Here is a 22590-nt window from a genome sequence, read left to right on the forward strand (position 1 = left end):
CGACGCCCAATGACCGCCCACGACGGCGTCGCTATCAAACGTTTCTGAAACGCTCACCTAAGTAGGATTCTACCAGGGTTAGCTATCTGTTCGTACGGTGTACCACATGGCACTTGCAGCTGCTACTACATGGACCAGTCAGCCCGAATCTTAATTGCTGATTAGTGTTCCACGCGGCGGGGTTATAATGTACGCGCATAATCATTGTGTGGCAATCGCTATCGATAGCGGTTCTCTAATGAATATTTTCGAGAATCACTCCACTTGACTTGCGTACTCTGTGCAGGAGTTTGTTTGGTCCCTGAACCCTGAGAAAGTTTTATATAGTAGGTTAATAATAACTTATCCGCATTCCGGGAGCTTGCGATCTGGCCGTGAAGCCTGCAGGTACCCGCGACAGGGAAGGTAATACTGTAGAAATCTACCAAATACAGGGTTTTTTTTTTGGCTTATAAAAAGTTTATCTTTCTGTCCGTCCTCCATCTTCTTTTTCTTTTCTTCTTTTGTATAGAGTAGTCGTTAGTCTCTCAATATGATTTCCCTCTAGTCTTCGATAGTTATTATATTAATGTACAGTATAAGAATATTTTTATACCTTCCAAAAAAAAAGGTCTTTAAAAAGCCTATATCTATGGATTCTATGGATTCTTGTTTACATTTTTTTTTTGATTTGGTTTCCTAGGATTTTTGCCGTTTCTAATCCTAAATAATATATATGTTTCAAGTTCCCAAAAATTCTTCTATGTGATTTTTTTTGGGTCAGCCAATTTTTTGATTAAACTGAAAATAAAAAAATTTATTAATACCCTTCCTTAATCTTCAATTTTTTTTTGTTGAAAAATCTCTTAATCTCTTAAAAAAGAATACGCAGGTCTTTTCGGGAATTTATTTATGAGCAATATATAGTTTCAGAGATAACTCCGTAGCATATGGCTTAAGTGTCTCTGAGCAGCCAGATCTACATACGTATGATGATGCTTGTCCGGAATTTCTTAGCAAAGCTGCAGTACCAACCTAGTAATAAATACCCAATGCAATATTGGATGGCCGTTCTTAGTTTTTTTTTTCTTACAGAAACAGAATGTTCTCCCCTGAATTCGTGTATGTATGTGCGTGTAGTTGAAAAGCTAATTCGTCTCCAGCACTATGTATATGGGATATGGAGTATGCATTTATTTGTTGGCTCTTCTCCTCCTCCCTTCGAACCTTTCTTTCTTCTTTATACGCGATTCAATTCCTCTTCATCAAGCTTGACCATGACTTTCTCTCTGCAGCCCCGACGCTGTCATCGAATGAATTAATAGATATATCGGAAGCTGGAGTCAGACAGACACAGTTAGCTGAAGTCATCATCATCATCATCATCATCATCATCATCATCATCATCATCATCAAGTATGACTACTGCTAGGGTAGGTATCTACGCACTTCAAGTTCTCCCGATCCGTCAAGTCCAAAAACGCCGTCGCGTCGAGGTCTCTCCCCTCCAGACCGCCCTCCATCTGCGACTGGATGCGGTCCCGCTTTTTGTTTTCCCACCGGAGAAGCAGGCCCAGGATCGAAATGAGGACGGCTTCGACGAGGTGCGAGACGATCATGGACCAGATGCCGAGGCGGTAGGTAGGGCTGTTGTTGTCAGTGTCAGACATGCATGCAAAGAGAAGGGAACTGGAAGAGGGAAACTTACGATTGATCCGTCCGGTAGAAGAAGGGGCCAGCGATGTTGCCCGTGCAGTACCCCAGGAAGAGCACTGCGTTGGTGACGACCTTCTTTGTGTGACCTAGATTGGTGAACATGTTAGCTGATCAAGAACAGGGAAGGAATCTAGATGTGTAACAGGCTACTTACCAGCCGTGTTCGCAATCTGCATACTGAGCACCAAGACAAAGGCCGCATTGTACGGTCCGGTCAGGTAGTAACAGATCAAGCGGCCGACCCTCTGGTCCAGAGGCACAAAGCGCAGCCCAAACGCGCCCACCAGGTTGGGAATCAGGAAGATCAAGATGAAGACGCATCGTCTGTTCTTAAACCGGTCGTTGAGAAAGACGCAGGTAAGGATGGAGAGGGCGATGAGGACTCCGTAGGGGATCTGGTCAGCAGAACGAGTTAATTAACACTTCGTCATTCCGTCTGAAGCGAAATGGTGAGTCACTGATTCTGACGTACCTGCATAAGAGTCGTAACGAGGGTGGAAAAGCCAAAGCCCTGGATAATGATGGTGCCAAAGTTCGAAATGCCACCATTGGGGATATTACCTAGGAATCGCCAGTCAGCTGGGAAGAGTCGTTCTGAAGAGATACTGAGACACGCACAAACAACGCCTAGGATATAAAAGATGTACAGCTTGTAGTCCGTGAATGCCTCCCACACCTGGTACGGTTTCAGATGCTTGTTCTCGACTCCGGTCTGGTTCTCTCGCAGCCGTTCCACGGCCATTCGACGATGCTTCAAGCTGAGACCCCGTGCGGTGACAGGCGAGTCAGGGAGGAACAGGAACATGACAATTCCCCATGCAGAGCAGAGTGCGCCGCTGAAACGAAATCAATAAGAGTCCCCTCTCCACGCTGATTCATGACTCACATGACAAGGAATTCATATTTCCACGAGGGCAGAGCTCCCCTGATATGACCAATGGCATAGCCTAGTAACCCGCCCAATGCGATGCCGAACCCGTTGGCCGTGTACCACAGACCCAGCCTCACCGGCTGCTCTCTCCTCGTATACCACATGCTGGTGATGAGCATGAAGCCGGGATCTGAACAGGCTTCTGCAGCGCCCGACAAGACCCGAAGAACCGCAAGAGAAGCAAAGCTATTGCATGCAGCCTGGATCATCAAGAACACGCCCCTATTACAATCTTGTCAGACAGCTCGATAAGCATTTTCAAATGTGCTGTTTCACTCACCACATGAAGATATTGAAGCCAAGATATTTTCCTTGTCGTGTAGTCAGCAACCACAGCATGTATGAACTGACGACTGGAAGATCCTACCAATTGGCAGCCGCTGCAGCAAGAAGTTGGTTGGAAACGCCCAGGCCAAGAATCCAAAGTAGAACAGGCTGCTGAGCCAGTTGTACTCGGTGCCCTTGAGGTCCAAATCATCGCGAATCCCAAAGATCGCTGCGTAGCTAAGAGTCGTCTGCAGTAGACCAAGTCAGGAATTTGTCCTCGATCTCAACAGTGTGCAGGAAAATATTATTCTACTAGGAGATGTATGTGTCACACCTTGTCGATGTAGAAAAACGCATAGCAGACAGCGAGGTACGGCAGGATCATAAAATCAATCCTCCACAGCAGCTTCCTCTCCTCCTCAGGATCGATGGCCTCACGGAGCTCTTCGACATCGTTGAAAAGAGCCATGGCAGTATCGCCATCCTCAGGCTTGGCCATTTTCCATTTCGAGCGCGTCTGCGGGCTCTCTTCATGCGTGACCGTCGGTTCATCTGAGGCGGCAATCTCCTCCGCTGGAGCAGGATTCTTCCCCATCTTATCTTGCTATAGACTGATATAGTAACTCGTTCCCTCGATAATCTCACGCTTTCGAGCTCAAATGTATGGGAGACAGCAAGGCATAGAGTTGTCACACAACCTCCAGAATCACGGGCAGGAGGGTCAACTGGTCAAAGACAGAGACACAGCAGGAGGAAAAGAGGAGCCACCTCGACTAAAAGGATAAAGCAAGGAAGGACAGCGATCAGACGGCGGTTGATCATTATACCGTTCATCGAGCATACCCCAAAGCCACCAGCCAAGGGTCTGCGGGCGGGGAGAACTCCATTTCCCAGGTCTAAAGATCGACCGAGAGCTCTAATGGTATTCCGCGCTTTGACGTCTGGGGTGGTTCTGGACAGGACTAGCAGTTGTGTTTAATGCTGGATGCTGTATTCCTGTTGGCTGGCTAGTTCGAATTCCCCGGACATTCCCCCGGGAATGGTCCGGGGGATCGTCAAAGCTGCGGGGTAAAAGGCCACAGCTCTGCGCCATCAACACGAGACAGCAGCGCAATACCCCGGTCATGATTGCCTTCATTCGCACGAGGCCAAAGCGTGCGCGTGTTTTCATCGGAGCATGTCCGATTCAACCGTTCTGCCTACGTCTGCTCGCCAAAACAGGTGACTGAAGACACTTGATATTCCATTTCTGCGGCACGACATCATCACAGAAAAAGGACAGTCTCTTGGCGCGGAGAGACAACGGATGTGGCTTTCAGGCAGCTCTCTCGAAGGCTAAGCCGGACTTGATAGAACCATCCATAGGCCAGACGTACGGTAGGTGACGTGGTATGGTGTGGGGAACGCGGGGGTTCATTGACTGTGGATAGAATATAGAGAAGTCAGAGAGGACGAAAATCAAAGGACGAGTCTGAGGCGGAAAATAAGAGGAAATAATTCGAATCCGACGGTAGAGCAAGCACAGGTCTGTCCGTTGCAAAGACACGGCAGGAGCCCTATTTCTACTAGCACAGAGCGAATGCCTGAGGAAGGCATAGGTTATGTATGTATGTATGTACATACTTTTTTTTTTTTCATACAACGAGGTTATCAAAGATTGCTTCCTACATGTTCAAGGTGACTCTTAATCCTTATTATCTGTCGACTATAGTTTGAGTTCGACAAAGCAGGGCTTCTACGCCAAGATATTTTATTTATTCCTTTTTTTTTGGAGGATCTATCTAGTTCCGTACTGTACCAAATTGACACACTTCGAAGGTGGACTCACGACCCCCCAGCAGGGTCGATGCAGAGTCAGACAATACCTCTGCTGTCCAGGACATCGAGTCCAGATCGCATATGCCATCCGGGGACCACATGACATTTCTCGAGTCATCCTTCTTCCAGTCCTCGAATTCTCCTTGCGTATTACCTAGCCCGGCCGAAGTCAGAGAAGCCGCCATCCGCGTGAATATTGCTTCTCACCAGCTCGTACAGGGGGAAACACTGGAGAAAAGATGGGATTCATTAACCGCGGAGCAGAAAGCTGCCTTCCGCGAGCAGCTGAGATCGATGGTTGTCTTGTTGCGAAAGCTGAAACAAGCTCAATCAGATCAATTCATTGGTTAGTGGAGAGCCCTTTCGATGCTCCTATTTCTTCCTATGTCCTTCATTTTATTTCCTTGTATTCTTTCTTTCTTCTCTCCTATTCAATGGGCGGCTAGCTGACTCCTACAAGGCCATATTGCTCGACAGCCCTTACACGATGTGATATTCATCGCCAATTCTTGTCCTCCTGCTGGACCTTTTGCTACCGTTCGTGATTTCCACGACTGGTTTGCCTGGCTTCCTTGTCGACACAATCCCAATCCGCCGTCTGCCGTCAATCCGATGCGTCAAGGCCTTCCCGACAATGCCGACATTGTGTTCAGTCATGGCGACCTTCACCGAAGCAACATCCTCATTGCGCCATGTCCATCATCACCAGGCGGTCTTTCCGTTTGTGCGATTGTGGATTGGCAGCAGGCCGGTTGGTATCCTGAATACTGGGAGTATGCCAAGGCCCGCGGGACCACGAGAATTGGAGATGAGTGAGAAACCACGTTTCTTCCCATGATCCTGACGATGTATCCAGATGTGTACAATTATTGGGACTATTTCGTGCTTAGTCTGGGGATGTAATCGTTATGCGCAAGTGGATACTGTCGTCCTTCCACAGCGATAAAAGAAATTGTCAGAGAATTTTCCACTCAACTAAAAAAAAAATAATCAGTGAGTGGCAGGATGCTGCTCATTCAGTAAATCTAAATACTCAATGAGTATATATACGTCATCTAAGTTGCAGTGACTAGGTATGTATGTACATACAGCCAGCTCCCTGAGCACCCTCATTAAAGCAGCCGGGAAAGAGACGCTGTTCGTATAGTGCTATGTACAGGTATGTACATACATACATACATACATACAAGTGCAGTCAGAACAACCAAGAGACAAACCTCCTATAGAACGAGCTGTATTGTCGGTCCTTCTCCGACAAGGCCGCTTGCCGGGCCAGAAAAGCGGCCTCCTCCCGGTCGATCACGTCCTTGCCCGTCCACAAGTCCGCGTCGCGCGGATCAACGCCCTTGGATTTGGTCACCAGCTTGTAGCCAAAGATCAGGATCAGGTAGATCGGGATTCCGAGGTAGGACGTGATGAAGGTCTTGTAGTCGAAGTTCCCCCATTTGGGGTTGTGGGTGAAGGCGTCAAACGACTTGGTCAATGCGATGATGATGCAGAAGAAGAGTGCGCCCCACGACCCCATCGTCCCTAGTGGAGCCTTGAATGCGAGATCCTCCTCCGGAACGTGTTGGGCCTTCCGCGCCCGCACGAAACAGATGTGCGTCACCAGAATGGAAATCCACGTGAGCAGACCGAAGATGGTGACCAGGTTGACAAAATAGCCAAAGACCGTCTTGGAGTCACTCGAGACATTCATGTAGGCCAGGAGCGCGAAAAGTGACGACACGCCCAGAGCATAGACCGGGACACCCCTGGCGTCGGTATATGACAAGAAAGCCGGCGCCTTGCCTTCCCGAGAAAGTCCATAGATCGTCCTCGTCGCGATATACAGATCCGAGTTGGATGCGGAGAAAACAAAGAGCAAGATGCACGCGTTCAGGATGTGTGGCAGCGCGGGGATACCTGCCAGCTGGATCGCGACGACGAATGGAGAAGCGGCGGCAGAGCTGGAGGCTGTAGTGGCAAAGGCAAGCTCCTTGGAGTTATAAGGCACGAGCATCCCCACCAGAAAGACACTCAGGACATAGAACACGAGGATTCGATAGAACGTGAGTCGGATCGCCCGCGGAATGGTCCGGCGAGGGTTTTGCGCCTCACCCACCGTGACGCCGACCAGCTCCGTGCCCAAGTATGCAAACGTTGCCGTCACCATGGTGGACCAGAACGCGTAGAATCTTCCTGCCGACCCGTCATCGATATATGTGTTGAAAGCGCCAGGATTCTTCCAATATCGAAACCCTTTCCGGTCATGATCAGGGCCGCCTCCCAGCGCAAGAATAAGAGACAACAGGATAAGTCCAAGGATAACAATGACCTTGAAGGACGATAGCCAGAACTCGAACTCTCCGAAGAATCTCACCCCAAAGTAGTTGATAATGACAATCAGCACCAGGAAGATGGTGATCCAGACACCGGCGTTGACTCGCTCGGCGGGGATCCAGTACGACATGACCAACGCGCCTGCAGTCATTTGGTTAGGGGTGATTAATAGGTATTTGAACCAGTATCTACGCGACTCGAGTGGTAAGCAAAAGCCACGGAAACAAAGAAGAATTGCAGCTTACGTCCAGCCCATTGCAAAACCGAGAGCAGGATCACAGAATCGAACTGCATAACCAGTGAAACCAGAAGGCAGAGGCAGCCAAGCGGCCATCTCTCCAAGGGCACACATGACTAGATAGACGATGAACCCAACGGCAGAGTAGGAGATGAGGATAGAAGCAGGCTATAACGGTTAGAACAGTATCTCCTCGCTTTCAAATTGTCCAAACTTACGCCACCTCTGTGAAGAGATAGTTAGCCTTGTACGTTGACAATGAACTGCCAAGCACTCACTTCGCCAGGGCGCTCCCCGTGCCAATAATCAAGCCCGTCCCAATTGCGCCGCCAATTGCTGGTTCCCAGTCAATCCTCGGCCTTCTCATTCAAAGAACATATGCTCAATCATACCAATCATCGAAATATGACGAGATTTCAAGCCACGATGGAGGTCAACATGGCGCCCTCCGTGGATAGTCTCCTCCTCGGGAGCTTCAGCAGCTGCGGCATCAATCTCATCCTTTGTATGACCTGCAGCAGACAAGGCTTCATCTTTGCGATGGAACGCCATTTGCGCTTCTGCTGCCTGCTCAGTGACAGAACTGGACAACTCTTTCCTCAGGTAGTATTCCGTGTGCCTCTCAAATGTAATACTATTGCGGAGGACACAGCTCTGAATTTTCAATAAGAAGCTCGGCACTTCTTAATAATAGACCACGCCAAGGAGGGCAAAACGCCCCGCGCAAGCTCAAGAAGACAGAGACTGCTGTCCACTCGTATTTGACGCGTAGAAAGATCGGAGTTCTCAGAAAGATGAGGAAGGCAGAGGAACAGAGGAGCTGACCCAGGGAGCAGGAACGACGCGCCGGACGAGCCAAGCGAACCCCGCCATACTGAGCCTCTTTATCTCCCACAATATCAAATTATCAATATTATTATTCCATCGCTCTCTGTGCGCATGGCGGAGTCGACAAACGCCCCGCCCACGGGCTGCTTTTCGCCAAGAAGGCGTGAACAATGTGGAGCACGTGCACACAATCTCTCCGGGGGCTGAGACCCAGTTGTCATCTTCACAGGGAAAGTGCCTAGATTCGCATTGACAAGCTAGGAAAGAGCTAGCGGAGATGGGGAAGTTGTAACAGGGCGTGTTTGTTTCCGCATCGCGCCTGTCAGAAAGTACGGAGTAGGTACGGAGGATAGACTATAAATCGCCAAGACTTGTCCGAGGAGCACCATCCGGCGTCGTTGATGCCTATTGGCCGGAGCCAGATTTGCCAAGCCCAGATAAGAAAATTCTCAGCATCGTATGTACCGCATTTGAACCCCATCTTGGCAGCTCCGATTCCAACCACGAATAGCCTTGCCCTAATGCCCTGCAAATCATTATTAAATGAGCTTAGTCAATGTCCAAGCGGGTTCGAGAGCGGACGGACGCACAGTACAGGTTATGATGTTAAAAATTAGAGATTATTGCCTGGTGAAGAATCCTGCACTGTACCCTTGCCGGTGCGGGCGGACCGGGCCGGGCAACAATACGAGGTCCCTAAGATACTGTGCGCCTAAGGCAGTGGAGCAGTTTTCGAGGGCATTGCCCTGAAGAATTAGTGTCCAAGAAAGAAACTTGAAAGGGAATACTGCTGCCGTCACCAGGAACCGGATACCTAGGTAGGTAGGTACATAACTTTGGCGTCTTCCAAACCTAAAATGGTGATACTGCATGGGAATCTAAACCATTCTGTTGTTACTGGTGGGTAGTTTTCGAACTTGTTTTTTTTTTTGAGCCTTTCAAGATAAAAGTCGCTCAACGTGTTTGATGGAACTGAGCCTGCAATGCAGAACTATATGCCGCACACCGAAAAGAGGAGACACCGAAGCTCCTGGGTCTCAAATGCAAACAAATAGCAGACAAAGAAATAAATAAGCAGAACAGGCGAACTCTAGTGTCTATCTCTAACAATAATAGAGCGCAAACGAAAGTCGGGCAACCAGTGCAAGTGAGAAGCGAGTCCTGCTGCCTCCTCAACGGTGACAAGGGAGCTTCACAGAAGCTCTGGTTAGGGTCGTCTCGATCGCCTGCCCATGTCATCATACCTGTGATGTCGATGGGCGGGCGGCTAATTCAAGAGATTCTCCTGATTCGATCCGTATAGATGCCTTTCGCTGTTCCTGCCAGAAGTTCTTTCAGGTACTCCTCAAAGGGGATTGGCTTGAAGTCGGGGTATAATTCTTTCGCATCCAGATAGCCAAGGTATTTGGCGTATTCCGGCTGGTTGTCGCCGCGGATTCCCCAGGACATCTGATACTCGGCCGCATAGCGCGGGATGAATTTGGTAGGGTCGAAGGGATATGTTTCGCTGGACTGCCTGGCCTCTTCTATACGGCGCTGGACGGTTTCTGCCGACACCTGTGAGAGAGAAGTCAGTCAGAGATCCAATTGCCCGGTATGGTACTGCCGGCTGGCACCCACATATTTCCTCTCGATCTTCTCTCCGCTAAGTTCCTCAAGCATGGAATAGATCTCGTTTGATGTCATGACAGCGTTGTAAGCGAACACCATTTTGTTCACGGTCCGCGGGTCGTTGATGATCATGGCCACGTAACGTCCGATATCCCTGAGGTCGGTGATGGCGCAAGGAGCGTTGCCATCTCCGATGATCTCGTCATTGGCCATGGTCATAGCATAGTCAATCTTCCCGGAAGCCAGGCGCGGGTACGCGATTTGGTACCACCAACCGATGTCGATGATAGTGTAGGGTAGCCATAATTGTTTCACGTGGTTATAGACGGCCTCTTTCTAGACGGGAGAAGAAAGACAATCAGTGATTGTGTGGCCGATAGAAAGAATCCCTACTCACCTCATCCCTTAACCACATGATTCCCCCCGGCGGACACACCGTAATGAAGCCGCATGGGACAAACCGCTTCACGCCAGCAGCCTTCGCCGCTGTTGCTAGGGGTATTTGAGCCCGTTGATCAGCTGGTCCGACGCTAGACACGACGATATCAATCCCAGATAAGGCTTCCACCAATTCTGCTTGAGGTGCGGTCAAGTCGCATTGGCGAACTTTGATGCCACGTTTTTCCAGTCCGAGAAGCTGAGGCTTCGATGCTGATGCGGGACGCGTGAGAGCGAAGACTTCCTACGGGGTCGTAAGACCGTTAGTTACATCCACGGAGAAGGGATTTGTCTGCTCCTACAAAGTTCCCCGATTCAAGCAGGCCTTTTGCAATCGACCCTCCAGTCTCACCCGTCGCTCCGACCAGCAGAACCTTTGGGAGGGCCATCTTGGACAGAGTCGCCGTGAATTGGCGACCTCGGAACGAAATGCGAGGAATCGGGTTCAATCCTCGCTGGTTTATTTGACAGTAGAGAAAGTTTCCGAGGACAGGGATGACCCTTATAAGGGACCCAGCGAGAAAAATCGGTTACCCACCTCATGCGGGGGGTATAGTGGGTCATGAGAGGGGTGAAAGGATGGCAGGAAACACGTTACTTGTTCCTGAGAATAACCATTTTGAGAAACTGCGATCGTCTACCTTATGTATTTACTGTAATAACACGAGGACAGAGGATACTGATCTATAAGCTTGCCGAAGCCTTCTGATTTCCGACTCTGAATGATCACCTGCCGACCTTTCGGCCGTCCCGTGACGTCATTCCATCACCAGCCCGAAACCAGCCCGAGAACCAACAACGGGATCTCTCGCGAGTCGCGACAACTAATCAGACACACTTCTTTCCTTTCCACCACAGATCGAGTTCATCGAATTATATATAATCTCGGAATAATTAATAGAACCAAATATTTCAAGCTGACACTGTTGGTTTTGCGGCAGTTGCCCTTGAACGCTATTAGGCACAGGGTGCAAGCTGTTTCCCGTGCGGTGGTGGGCATGGAAGTGACCTCTCAGAGACAACCACATCAGGATGGAGGGTGTGCATGAAGCACGTGACATTTTGTCGGCCTTGCTCAGGAGAGGAACTTGCAGTGGGAAGTATTACTCTGTACCTAGGTAACAGGGTCCCCAGAGTCATGTACGGAGTAAATCTGAGAATTCTCACTGCAGCAAGTAGTGCCAGGCCTATAATGAAACTATTTGGTAGACTCTCATTGCACTGCACTTAATCAGGGTCCCATATTAAAATGGGCGTAAAGTCGGGGTGAGTTCAAGTAAAGGATTAGGATTGCTTGCGTCCCAGATCACGTGATTTTTTACTAGCCTGAGATCATATAGAAAGAGCATCTACGTTAACCAGAAGCCAAATCCATGAAATGGTGTGCAAAGATCTGACTCTGCAGGTTTCAAAGGTCTTATTGTGTACAGTAGTTGGTTTAGCAAATTGATGAGAACAGAGAAGGAGATGGCTTAGATTAAGCTGTAGAAAGTTAGCAGCCTCAATCAACATCATACCTAGGCATATATATATATATATATATATAACCGCCAAGGTCTATAAATTCGGAGAGAAAATATGCTAATGGCAACAATCGGCAAGCTAAAAATCAACCAAATCCAACTGGAAGCCGTTATCATCATCGTCATCGCCATATCCTTGACGACTGACATCGAAGCAGTTCGACTGCACTGCCATCGAGACAGCGACAGTTGCCATGCCAAGCATCTGCTAAAAGTCCCTACTGTAAATCATCCATCTGTGATTCTGCGCTAGAAAATCGCCAAGAGATCGAAGCCCCAGAGCGAAGATCCGCCTACGATAACAATTGACGATGGGTAAACTGTAACCTGAGTTCGCTTCGAGGGCTGTTATTGTCTGGGACGAGCGCGGTTTCGTTGGCTTATGTACTCAGGATGATCTGAAGCGATTAGTGATTGATTCTCGAATCTGAATCTCGGGTCTATTCAGTAGGTCAAGTCTACAGACGCTTGAAGGGCTAATTAATTGGTGAGACAGCTTCAGGTAACGGGTGTCGTGACAGCTGCCTCTATGAGGAAATCGTGCAGTTAAAAAAAGCAATAAGAGGAGAGCGAACTTGGATTCTCATCTTCTAGACCCTCGATGCAATTAATAATATTGACAGCTGCGTCATGCTTACCTACTCTGAGTACTTGGCTGCTGACCGCTTACGCGGAAGGACACTGCAGAAATTCTGGCCGATAAAGCGAATCCGGACAAACAAAGTTCCGAAATTGCGGGAAGCAAGCTGCGGGCATGTGATTGGTCAGGTGGGTCTTGGGAAAGTGGAGTCCACGTAATCCGCGCCATTCCGTTTGCAGTCAGGGGGAATTCGTGCGCGTAGTCGTCAGTCCGCCCTGCCATCTGAGACAATGAGGTAACATCCAGCAGATCGTTATTACAATTGTGAACTGATCAGTTCTCCCACTCTGGATGTCACATCGCTGAATTCGGCATTCCTTCTCGGCAGCAATGCACCTGAATTCCCCTGTCTGAGGTCATACGGAGTATTCTGTACGGGTACTCCGAACCCCCGTACCCCTAAGAACATTCATTCTATGGCTGCTACCCTACTACCCCGGGCCTGGCCGTTGCAGACCTGGATGAAGACCACCTAACTATTTATATCAACGCCACCGGATATAATGGTCATTGTTCGCCGGCCACCATTGGTGGGGTACAAAGCTTAGCAGAGGACTGAGACAGCAGGAGACGCCTCGGAATCCCTCCTATAGGAAAAGGCCAGTGGAGGCTCCAATCAGACTAGAGTGAGTGGCTGCACACGCGTCGCATCTGCCGACTGTTCCCACAGCAATGCAATTCTGAAAATGATTTCCACTGACCCAGGGGCCGATGGGTCTGCAGGCTGGGTCCGGTGGCTAAGCACCCTGGTGCCGGCCTATCGACTGTTGATCCTCCCGCTGAGGGGGTAGAAGTACCCTTGGCACCCGTCTCAGGCCTTGCATTCTCTGACACTTCTTCTTCATTCCATCCAACTCTCACCACAGTCGTTACTCCCCCCGCTGAGGTTTTTATTTATTTTTCCTCTCAGCGTCTGTTTTATTGCTCAGGAATCCCTTTCCAGTCTCTCGCTCGTTCCAATTGCTTTTCGTTTTTGCGCTTTTCGTCATCGCTCGTTTCTCGCCCGGTCAGGGGTTGTTGGTCACAGTAACTCCGGACTGGTGCTTCCGATTTCTGTTCGACTGCCTTTCCCTTCCGACTCTTAATTCACCATGAAATACTCGCTCCTTGCTGCTGGCGCTCTGCTTGCCGGCAATGCGCTGGCCGCTGTCGACCCCATTGTCATCAAGGTAGCATCCTTGGCGTTCTTATCGAGAGTCAGGCCTCTGACTTTTCCAGGGATCCAAATTCTTCTACAAGACCAATGGCACCGAATTGTAAGTTTCCATTTCCACTGTCTACAGGAGATCTGTATGCTGATTCAATCCGCAGTTACATTCGTGGTGTCGCGTATCAGGGTTAGTGGATAGTATCGTCTTTGTGATATGTCTCCAGAGCGAGAATTAACCATGACAAATAGAACCCGTCGGTGCAAGCGGCAATTTCACCGACCCATTGGCCGATGTTAGTGCCTGCCAGCGCGACATCCCGTATCTGGTGAAGCTGCGCACCAACACCATCCGTGTCTACGGCGTCGATCCTACCCTCGACCACTCTGAGTGCATGAATGCCCTGGCAGACGTCGGTATCTACACGATCATCGACCTTGGCTCGCCTCAGCAGTCCATCAACCGTAACAGCCCGAGCTGGGACATTAGCCTCTACAATCGGTACACCGCCGTCATTGACGCCTTCGCCAACTACACCAACGTTCTTGGATTTTTCGCTGGTAATGAGGTTTCGAACTCTGTTAACACCACCGCTGCCATGGCTTTTGTCAAGGCTGCTGTCCGGGACTCGAAAGCGTACATCAAGTCGAAGGGCTACCGCCAATTGGGTGTTGGGTATGCTGCCGCTGATGTTGCCGACATCCGTACCCAGCTGGCCGATTACCTGAACTGTGACAACACGGAAGACTCGATCGACTTCTTTGGCGACAACGTGTATGAGTGGTGTGGTGACTCTGCCACCTTCCAGACGTCTGGTTACAGCAACCTCGTGCAGGACTTCCAGAACTACTCCGTGCCGTACTTCTTTGCCGAATACGGATGCATCACTGTGCAGCCTCGTGCCTTCAACAACATCCCGGTCATGTACGGCCCTGACATGGAGAACGTCCTGAACGGAGGTATTGTCTATGAATATTTCCAGGACACCAACGACTTCGGTACGGCTCCTCTCTCTGTGTATGTATGTGTGTGTTTATGTGAATGCATCTAACTCTTGCAGGTTTGGTCACTATTGAGGGCAACGCTGTCAGCACGCTGGCTGGCTACTCCTCCCTGTCGAAGGAGATTGCCAGTGCCACTCCCACCGGCGTCAACAGTGCCAGCTACACGCCTACCAACACCGCTTTGCAGGCATGCCCCACGGTTGATGCGAACTGGCAGGCCAGCCCGAAGCTGCCCCCGACCCCCAACCAGGAGCTCTGCAACTGCATGGTCAACTCTTTGACCTGTGTGCTCAAGGACAGCGTCGACTCGAGCGAGTACGGCAAGCTCTTCGGCCAGGTCTGTGGCTACGGTGTCTGCGCGGGCATTACGGCGAACGCCACTACTGGAACCTACGGCGCCTACAGCATGTGCGAGGCCTCGCAGCAGCTCTCCTTCGTCATGAACGAGTACTACCAGCAGCAGGTGGCCAAGGGCAACGGTGACTCGGCCTGTGACTTCGGCGGTGCTGCCTCCACCAAGGCTGCCGTCTCTCCCACGGGCACTTGCGCGACGCTGATCAACGAGGCTGGCGCTCAGGGCACTGGCTCCGTCACGTCGTCCCCGACCGGCGGCGCCGCTGCCACTGGCTCCACGTCGTCTGGTGCTGCGTTCCACGTCGCCGTCCCTGCCTCCGTCTCTGTCGGTTCGTGGCAACTGGGTGCGTACATCATGACTGCTGTTCTGAGCGGTATGGGTATGATCCTGCTGTAAGCGATGTCTGAGGTCTAGTTTAGTATATATAGTGTTGTGTGCGCGAGTCTTTGGATCTGCATTTTTGAGAATTATATACGGACACATTTCTTTCTTTTGAACGGTTTTTGCACCGTGTATGTACTTGGCTGTCCTGTACTTAGATACTTAATTGCTCGAACTTGCTTGCATACCTAGTTAAAATTCTATTAATCAGTGTATCGTTAAACAGCCCAAGAGTGGATACGGGCAAAGAAGCATCTGGGTGTGTCACGGCAATTCAGTTCTCCGCCAAACCCTAGGCCTGAGACGTAAGTAAGCACAGGTATGTACAGTAGGGGAGTACTCCAACTGTTAGGTTCCTTAGGTAGGTAGGCGGCTGTACTCTTTCCTAACACGGAAAACCACCTCTGACTGCCCAGGTCCCCGGGTATCCAAGATAGACGCACCGGACAGCTGTTTGTATCCCACACCCAATTGTATTCTTCCTACTCCTACCTCGGTAGGTGGCTAAGGTTAGGTAGGTAGGTATCTAATAGGGGGTTGAATTGTTACCCACATGATCTGTATAAATTTAATATGAAACCTGGACAAATATTGGTCGGGCGGAATGTCCTGACTCCTACCTACCTAGGTAGGTCAAAATATCATTCAAAAATCCGCGAGTAGTTTCTCTCCCTCCTCACTCGGACACTGCCGCTTTTGACGGCGTGAGCTGGGTGAGACAGATGATTGATTAGTTCACCCAGTTACAGAAATTTATCTTCTTTACTGGACAAGTTGCAAATATCTCTGAGTATTATTAAACTATTAATGTAGCATTTCCCGAAGCCACCCATTCCATGAAGCAAGAAGAGTTTGTCTGATTCTAATTTTGGCCTAACCTACCTAAATCTAATTATCCGGCCATTTCTGCGTGAGAGAAATATTATAGGGTTGAGTTCGGTTGAAAGTAGAGGCCTTGATTGTATGTCAGTACGAAAGACAAAGAAAAAGGAGGGACGGGAATATCTCTAAAAGACAAAAAAAAAAGAAATAAATAATCGGTCTGTTGATGAATAATAGAGATATGAGATAAGATACCAGTCACGGTACTAGCATGGTACCTAGTCAGAAGATGGAAGGTATAGAAGAGTATTCTATTCCTGACTGTCGAGGATACATGCTCATAGAGCCGTTGTTCTGTATGTTGTGCGTATTTCTGGAATACTCAGGGGATGTCATCAATGGCAGTGAATTCATCTCCTACTCATGTTGTTACCTGACTAATAATATGAAATACCACGTAATCCATGACTGGTGGGATGGGATATGGGCTGAACTGTGAATCCTCGACCAGTCGTAAAATCTTTAAAAAAAATGAGGCATATATAATAAGGACTTGACAAAATAGCTGGTCACTATTTTATAACCTTTCCCTTTTCTTTCCTTTTCCTTTTCCTTTTTCTTTTTCTTTTGGATGAGGAGTGAACCGACAGTCCAGTTCTAGATTAGCATACCGTCAGTTACCACCTAGAGGGAGGAGGATATGTCCGACTACATAGTAAACAATACTTGTTGTCGACCAAACCCTGGCTATATTTCCTTGTGTATGTATTCCCAGGGATAGCATCGGTAAGCAGAAGATTTATTATTATCCACAGATTTTTTTCGGTAGGTAACAGGGGTGGTATCTGTGACTCAGTATGAGTAATATGATATGAATCACATGATTCCAGGCTTCACAAGGTTCTGCACCAACTTCAAGTTCACACTGAAGCAGACAGACATCTCTTTAGTCCATATCTTAATTGTCGAGCTGATAGATAATGGTCAAGCGCAGCTGGCCTCAATCTAATATAGATAGAATAAAATTGACCTGTCTGTCTGCCAATTTATCCTATTGTACTGTATGCACCGTGTTTTTTTTTCCCGCTGAGTAAGCGGATATATCTTTTTTTTTTCACTTTTCTTTTCCCAAATTCTGGGGCGAAGTTAGGGCTTCTCCCCCGGTTTACCGAATTCGGCTAAATACGTGGAGATCTCCGCGGCTTATATCCGCCGTCGTGGAGGCCCGCCGTGGGTTACATCGATACAGAAGTACGGAGTGCGGAGTACAGAGTGCTGACTTCTGAGTTTGCGGGTGTGAGTAATTATTACGGGGTATTACTCCGTAGATAGATCCATAGACCATGCAGATGATGCAGAATGTGGACTTGAGTAAGGATTTCTAGGTATTCGTTGGTTCATCACTTCATCCGTCTGTCATACACTGGCCATGTGTCAGCCAGGGGTCACTGTAATACAGTACTCCGTACTATGGTTCTTCTGCAGCTCTACAGTAATCTGAAATTACTGCCGTAGGCATGACTATTGTATCCTCTCTGAAGTATAGTAGCTATTTCTTCTTCCAACCTGTATGGAGTAATAGATACTATACCAATACGAAGATTTGATTGTGATGGCACACGGAGATCGCCTAAACTCCGATTCGCTTCATGTTCCAATGACTTGGCTGTGTTGCCAAGAATCTTTCTCTCTCTTTTCCTCTGTCATTTAATTATTACTTTATCACATCACAATCGATCATGCAGAGAGAGAGAAACTAGAGAAAACCCCACAGACACGATACCTGGCCTGCCTACTCCAGTCATGAGCAAATGCCTGTATGAATCATGATGAGTGATGAGTAACTGCTGGAGCCAGAGCCTTACAGCAGCCCCACCTGGATATTATTCCCGATGTGGAGGCCATCGAGTCAAGTTACAACTGTAGCAGCTAACCAATACTCGGTACAGAAATTAACTAGGGCTACCCGCCAGTAGGAATTTTAGCTACTGGCATTGCGAGCAGATATGCACCTAGTTCGCTCCTCAAATGGGGTAATTAGTTGGTGGTGCTTCATTCGCCGTTGTTCATTATATGGAGCTCGACAGTCATATTTCTTTTTTCTTTTTCTTTATCTATCTCCTCGTTTTCTTTCCTTTTCCTGCTATCTCGGTGAATAATAGCATCTATCCGCTTGGCAGTTTTCAACTACTGCTCCCCGCTTGATATTGCCTTGATTTGTAATGGTTTAGAAAGGGCAGTCATATTTAGTTTCCCACACCGAGGAGCCATAGCCAACCATTCTTCTTGAAATATACCTATCTTTAATCTTTTCTTTGATTACTCCATCTGACCAGGTCACGGACGCACCGTCAGATAACGCTTTACCTACGGATTAGAACAGGGAACAGCTCTCTAGTATCGCGTTGGGTAGAGTGGTCACTGGCCACTGGCAATGGCAGCTCCTGACTACAAGCTGCCACAGGCAGACAACGAGGCAACTCCCTACGAGGCGAACGTCGATGTCGAGAGAGCGGAAAAGGACTTTGCAAAGCTGAGCAGAGAGCTATCGGGCATCTCTCTCCAAGCTCGTCGCCTGTCAAAGCAGCTCTCCAGACAGTCAAAGACTGCAGCCAAGCTGGACGACGTCGAGAAGCTGGGCAGCTCGACGGATTCCGACGAGGAGCCGTGGGACCTGGAGAGCGCCCTGCATGGCTCGAGAGCCGCAGAGGATCAAGCTGGCATAAAGCCCAAGCATATTGGTTAGCATCTACCGTCTTCAAGTCTACCCTAGCGTGTTTGATGCTGATTCTTCTCAGGCGTCGTCTGGGATGGTCTGACTGTCCGCGGAATCGGAGGCGTCAAGAACTTCGTCAAGACGTTCCCCCACGCCGTTGTCGACTTTTTCAACGTCCCCGCGACGGTCATGCATCTCCTCGGCTTCGGCAAGAAGGGCCGTGAATTCGAGATCCTCCACGACTTCCGGGGCGTCGCGAAGCCCGGAGAGATGGTTCTGGTGCTCGGCCGCCTGGGCTCAGGCTGCACCACGTTCCTCAAGGTCATCACAAACCAACGGTTTGGTTATACGGCCATCGACGGAGAAGTCATGTATGGCCCGTTTGACGCGGAGACCTTCGCAAGGCGGTTCCGCGGTGAGGCCGTCTACAACCAGGAAGATGACATTCACCATCCTACCCTGACGGTGGGCCAGACTCTCGGCTTCGCCCTCGACACGAAAACCCCAGGGAAGAGACCGGCGGGACTGTCGAAGAAGGAGTTCAAGGAGAAGGTGATCTCGCTGCTGCTCAAGATGTTCAACATCCAGCACACCGTCAACACCGTCGTCGGGAATCAGTTCATCCGGGGCATCTCCGGCGGCGAGCGCAAACGCGTCAGCATCGCGGAGATGATGGTGACATCGGCCACCGTGCTGGCCTGGGACAACACCACGCGCGGCCTGGATGCGTCGACGGCGCTGGACTTTGCCAAGTCGCTGCGCATCATGACCAACATCTACAAGACCACCACCTTCGTGTCGCTGTACCAGGCGTCGGAGAACATCTACGAGCAGTTCGACAAGGTCATGGTCATCGACGGAGGGCGACAGGTCTTCTTTGGACCCGCCTCCCAAGCCCGGGCATATTTCGAAGGCCTCGGGTTCAAGGAGAAGCCCCGTCAGACGACTCCAGACTATCTGACCGGCTGTACGGACCCGTTTGAGCGGGAGTACAAGGAAGGCCGCAACGCGGACAACGTCCCCTCTTCGCCCGAGGCGCTGGCGAAGGCCTTCAACGAGTCGGAATATCGACAGCGTCTGGATGAAGAAATGGCTGCGTACCGCGCCCAGATCCAGCAGGAGAAACATGTCTACGAGGAGTTTGAGATTGCCCACCGAGAAGCCAAACGCAAGTTCACGCCCAAGTCGTCCGTCTACTCGATCCCCTTCTACCTCCAAGTCTGGGCCTTGATGCAGCGCCAGTTTCTCGTCAAGTGGCAAGATAAGTTCGCGTTGACAGTCACCTGGGCGACGTCGATCGGCACGGCCATCATCCTGGGCACGGTCTGGCTCAAGTTGCCGACGACAAGTGCTGGGGCCTTCACGCGGGGCGGCCTGCTGTTCATATCGCTGTTGTTTAACGCCTTTCAAGCCTTTTCAGAGCTGGGTTCGACCATGCTCGGCCGGCCGATCGTGAACAAGCACCGGGCGTTTACCTTCCACCGCCCGAGCGCTTTGTGGATCGCGCAGATCGTCGTTGATATCGCGTTTGCATCGGTAAAGATCTGCGTGTTCAGCATCATCGTCTATTTCATGTGTGGCCTGGTGCTGGACGCGGGCGCCTTCTTCACCTTCGTGCTGATCATCATCACGGGCTATCTGTCGATGACGCTGTTCTTCCGCACCATCGGCTGCTTCTGCCCGGATTTCGACTACGCGATGAAATTCGCGGCGGTGATCATCACGCTCTTCGTGCTGACGTCGGGCTATCTGATCCAATATCAGAGCGGGCAGGTGTGGCTGCGGTGGATTTTCTACATCAACGCCCTCGGCCTGGGCTTCTCGTCTCTGATGATGAATGAATTCAAGCGGCTGACCCTGACCTGCGTCTCCGGCTCGTTGATTCCGTCCGGGCCGGGCTATGGCGATATCGCCCACCAGGTCTGCACCTTGCAAGGCAGCGAGCCCGGTTCGGACATCATCTCGGGCTCCAACTACCTCCGAACCGGCTTCAGCTACAACCCGGGTGACCTGTGGCGCAACTTCGGTATCCTCGTCGCGCTCATTGCGTTCTTCTTGTTCACAAACACCTACCTGGGCGAGACCGTCAATTTCGGCGCAGGCGGCAAAACCGTGACGTTCTATCAGAAGGAGAACGCGGAGCGGAAGAAACTCAACGAGGCGCTGATGGCCAGACGACAGAAGCGGCAAGCCAAGGAGGATGAGGAGTCTGGGAGCGACCTGAAAATCACCTCAAAGGCAGTTCTCACCTGGGAAGACCTCTGCTACGACGTCCCTGTCCCCTCGGGAACTCGCCGCTTGCTGAACTCGGTGTACGGCTACGTCCAGCCCGGCAAGCTGACGGCCTTGATGGGAGCGTCGGGGGCGGGAAAGACGACTCTGTTGGATGTCCTCGCTGCACGGAAGAATATCGGTGTTGTCATCGGCGACATCCTGGTGGATGGCGTCAAGCCCGGCTCGTCTTTCCAGCGCGGCACTTCGTACGCCGAGCAGCTTGATGTCCATGAACCGACGCAGACCGTCCGGGAAGCCTTGCGGTTCTCCGCCGAACTGCGCCAGTCGTACGACGTCCCACAGGCCGAGAAGTTTGCGTATGTCGAGGAGATCATCTCCTTGCTCGAACTCGAACCGCTGGCAGACGCCGTCATCGGCGACCCGGCCACCGGTCTCTCGGTCGAAGAGCGCAAACGGGTGACGATCGGGGTCGAACTCGCAGCGAAGCCAGAGCTTCTTCTGTTCCTGGACGAGCCCACGTCGGGCCTCGACAGCCAGTCTGCTTTCAACATTGTCCGGTTTCTACGAAAGCTCGCAGCCGCCGGTCAAGCCATCCTCTGCACGATCCACCAGCCCAACTCGGCCCTGTTCCAGAGCTTCGACCGGTTGCTGCTGTTGCAGAAGGGGGGTGAATGTGTCTACTTTGGCGACATTGGGCCGGACTGTCAGGTTCTCCTCGATTACTTCCGGCGCAACGGAGCCCATTGCCCGCCAGATGCCAATCCCGCCGAATGGATGCTGGACGCCATCGGGGCTGGCCAGACGCCGCGGATCGGCAATCGGGACTGGGGGGACATCTGGCGGACGTCTCCTGAGCTGGCTGCTGTGAAGGAGGAAATCTCGCGGATCAAAGCCGAGCGGATTGCTGAGAATCAGCAGAAAGGGGTGACTCACCAGCAAGAAAAGCAGTACGCGACTCCTCTCTGGTTCCAGATCAAGACCGTCGTCCGCAGAACCAACCTGTCCTTCTGGCGCTCGCCCAACTACGGCTTCACTCGGCTGTTCACTCATGCTGTCATTGCGTTGTTGACAGGGCTCGCCTTCCTGCAGCTGGACGACTCGCGCTCGTCACTGCAGTACCGCGTGTTCGTCCTGTTTCAGATCACAGTCATCCCGGCCATCATCATCCAGCAGGTCGAGCCCAAATACGACATGTCCCGGCTGATCTTCTACCGGGAATCAGCCTCCAAGACGTACCGATCGGTAGCCTTTGCGCTGGCCATGGTGATCGCCGAAGTGCCCTACAGCATCCTCTGCTCCGTGGCGTTTTTCTTGCCCATCTACTACATCCCCGGCTTCCAGTCCGCTGCTGATCGGGCCGGATACCAATTCTTCATGATCCTGATCACCGAGTTCTTCGCTGTGACCCTGGGCCAGATGATCGCCGCCCTGACGCCCAGCGCGTTTATCGCGTCGCAGCTCAACCCGCCGGTTGTCATCATCTTCTCCCTGTTCTGCGGCGTGGCGATCCCCAAGCCGCAGATCCCGGGCTTCTGGCGCGCCTGGCTGTACCAGCTGGACCCGTTCACCCGGCTGATCGGCGGCATGCTGGTGACGGAACTGCATGACCAGCCCGTGG

General features: G+C 50.7%; 6 protein-coding genes across 6 annotated transcripts; 2 read left to right on the forward strand and 4 right to left on the reverse strand.

Annotated features, from left to right (window-relative positions):
* Positions 1-1297: 1297 nt before the first annotated feature.
* VTN77DRAFT_2748 (uncharacterized protein) lies at positions 1298-3488 on the reverse strand (the record flags this gene model as incomplete). The annotated part of the gene is made up of 10 exons (XM_069418621.1): positions 1298-1316; positions 1429-1626; positions 1688-1781; positions 1850-2090; positions 2168-2256; positions 2314-2531; positions 2582-2848; positions 2907-2937; positions 2994-3141; positions 3228-3488. The coding sequence occupies 10 exons, from the start codon at positions 3486-3488 to the stop codon at positions 1298-1300; spliced, it is 1566 nt and encodes a 521-aa protein (XP_069282229.1).
* Positions 3489-3614: 126 nt separating this feature from the next.
* On the reverse strand, positions 3615-4031 carry VTN77DRAFT_2749 (uncharacterized protein; the record flags this gene model as incomplete). The annotated part of the gene is made up of 2 exons (XM_069418622.1): positions 3615-3809; positions 3852-4031. The coding sequence occupies 2 exons, from the start codon at positions 4029-4031 to the stop codon at positions 3615-3617; spliced, it is 375 nt and encodes a 124-aa protein (XP_069282230.1).
* A 761-nt stretch (positions 4032-4792) lies between these two features.
* Positions 4793-5527, forward strand: VTN77DRAFT_2750 (uncharacterized protein; the record flags this gene model as incomplete). The annotated part of the gene is made up of 2 exons (XM_069418624.1): positions 4793-5057; positions 5172-5527. The coding sequence occupies 2 exons, from the start codon at positions 4793-4795 to the stop codon at positions 5525-5527; spliced, it is 621 nt and encodes a 206-aa protein (XP_069282231.1).
* Positions 5528-5906: 379 nt separating this feature from the next.
* On the reverse strand, positions 5907-7823 carry VTN77DRAFT_2751 (uncharacterized protein; the record flags this gene model as incomplete). Its single annotated transcript, XM_069418625.1, has 5 exons — positions 5907-7221; positions 7279-7439; positions 7490-7496; positions 7550-7607; positions 7664-7823. 5 exons carry the CDS (start codon positions 7821-7823, stop codon positions 5907-5909), a joined length of 1701 nt encoding a protein of 566 aa, XP_069282232.1.
* Positions 7824-9371: 1548 nt separating this feature from the next.
* VTN77DRAFT_2752 (uncharacterized protein) lies at positions 9372-10537 on the reverse strand (the record flags this gene model as incomplete). The annotated part of the gene is made up of 4 exons (XM_069418626.1): positions 9372-9656; positions 9720-10046; positions 10108-10392; positions 10451-10537. The coding sequence occupies 4 exons, from the start codon at positions 10535-10537 to the stop codon at positions 9372-9374; spliced, it is 984 nt and encodes a 327-aa protein (XP_069282233.1).
* Positions 10538-13402: 2865 nt separating this feature from the next.
* VTN77DRAFT_2753 (uncharacterized protein) lies at positions 13403-15214 on the forward strand (the record flags this gene model as incomplete). Its single annotated transcript, XM_069418627.1, has 5 exons — positions 13403-13480; positions 13530-13567; positions 13623-13648; positions 13711-14457; positions 14520-15214. The coding sequence occupies 5 exons, from the start codon at positions 13403-13405 to the stop codon at positions 15212-15214; spliced, it is 1584 nt and encodes a 527-aa protein (XP_069282234.1).
* Between the last annotated feature and the right edge of the window lie 7376 nt (positions 15215-22590).

This window comes from Rasamsonia byssochlamydoides, assembly GCF_041956645.1.
Source record: "Rasamsonia byssochlamydoides strain NRRL 3658 unplaced genomic scaffold VTN77scaffold_2, whole genome shotgun sequence".
Classification (NCBI taxonomy): Eukaryota; Fungi; Ascomycota; class Eurotiomycetes; order Eurotiales; family Trichocomaceae; genus Rasamsonia; species Rasamsonia byssochlamydoides.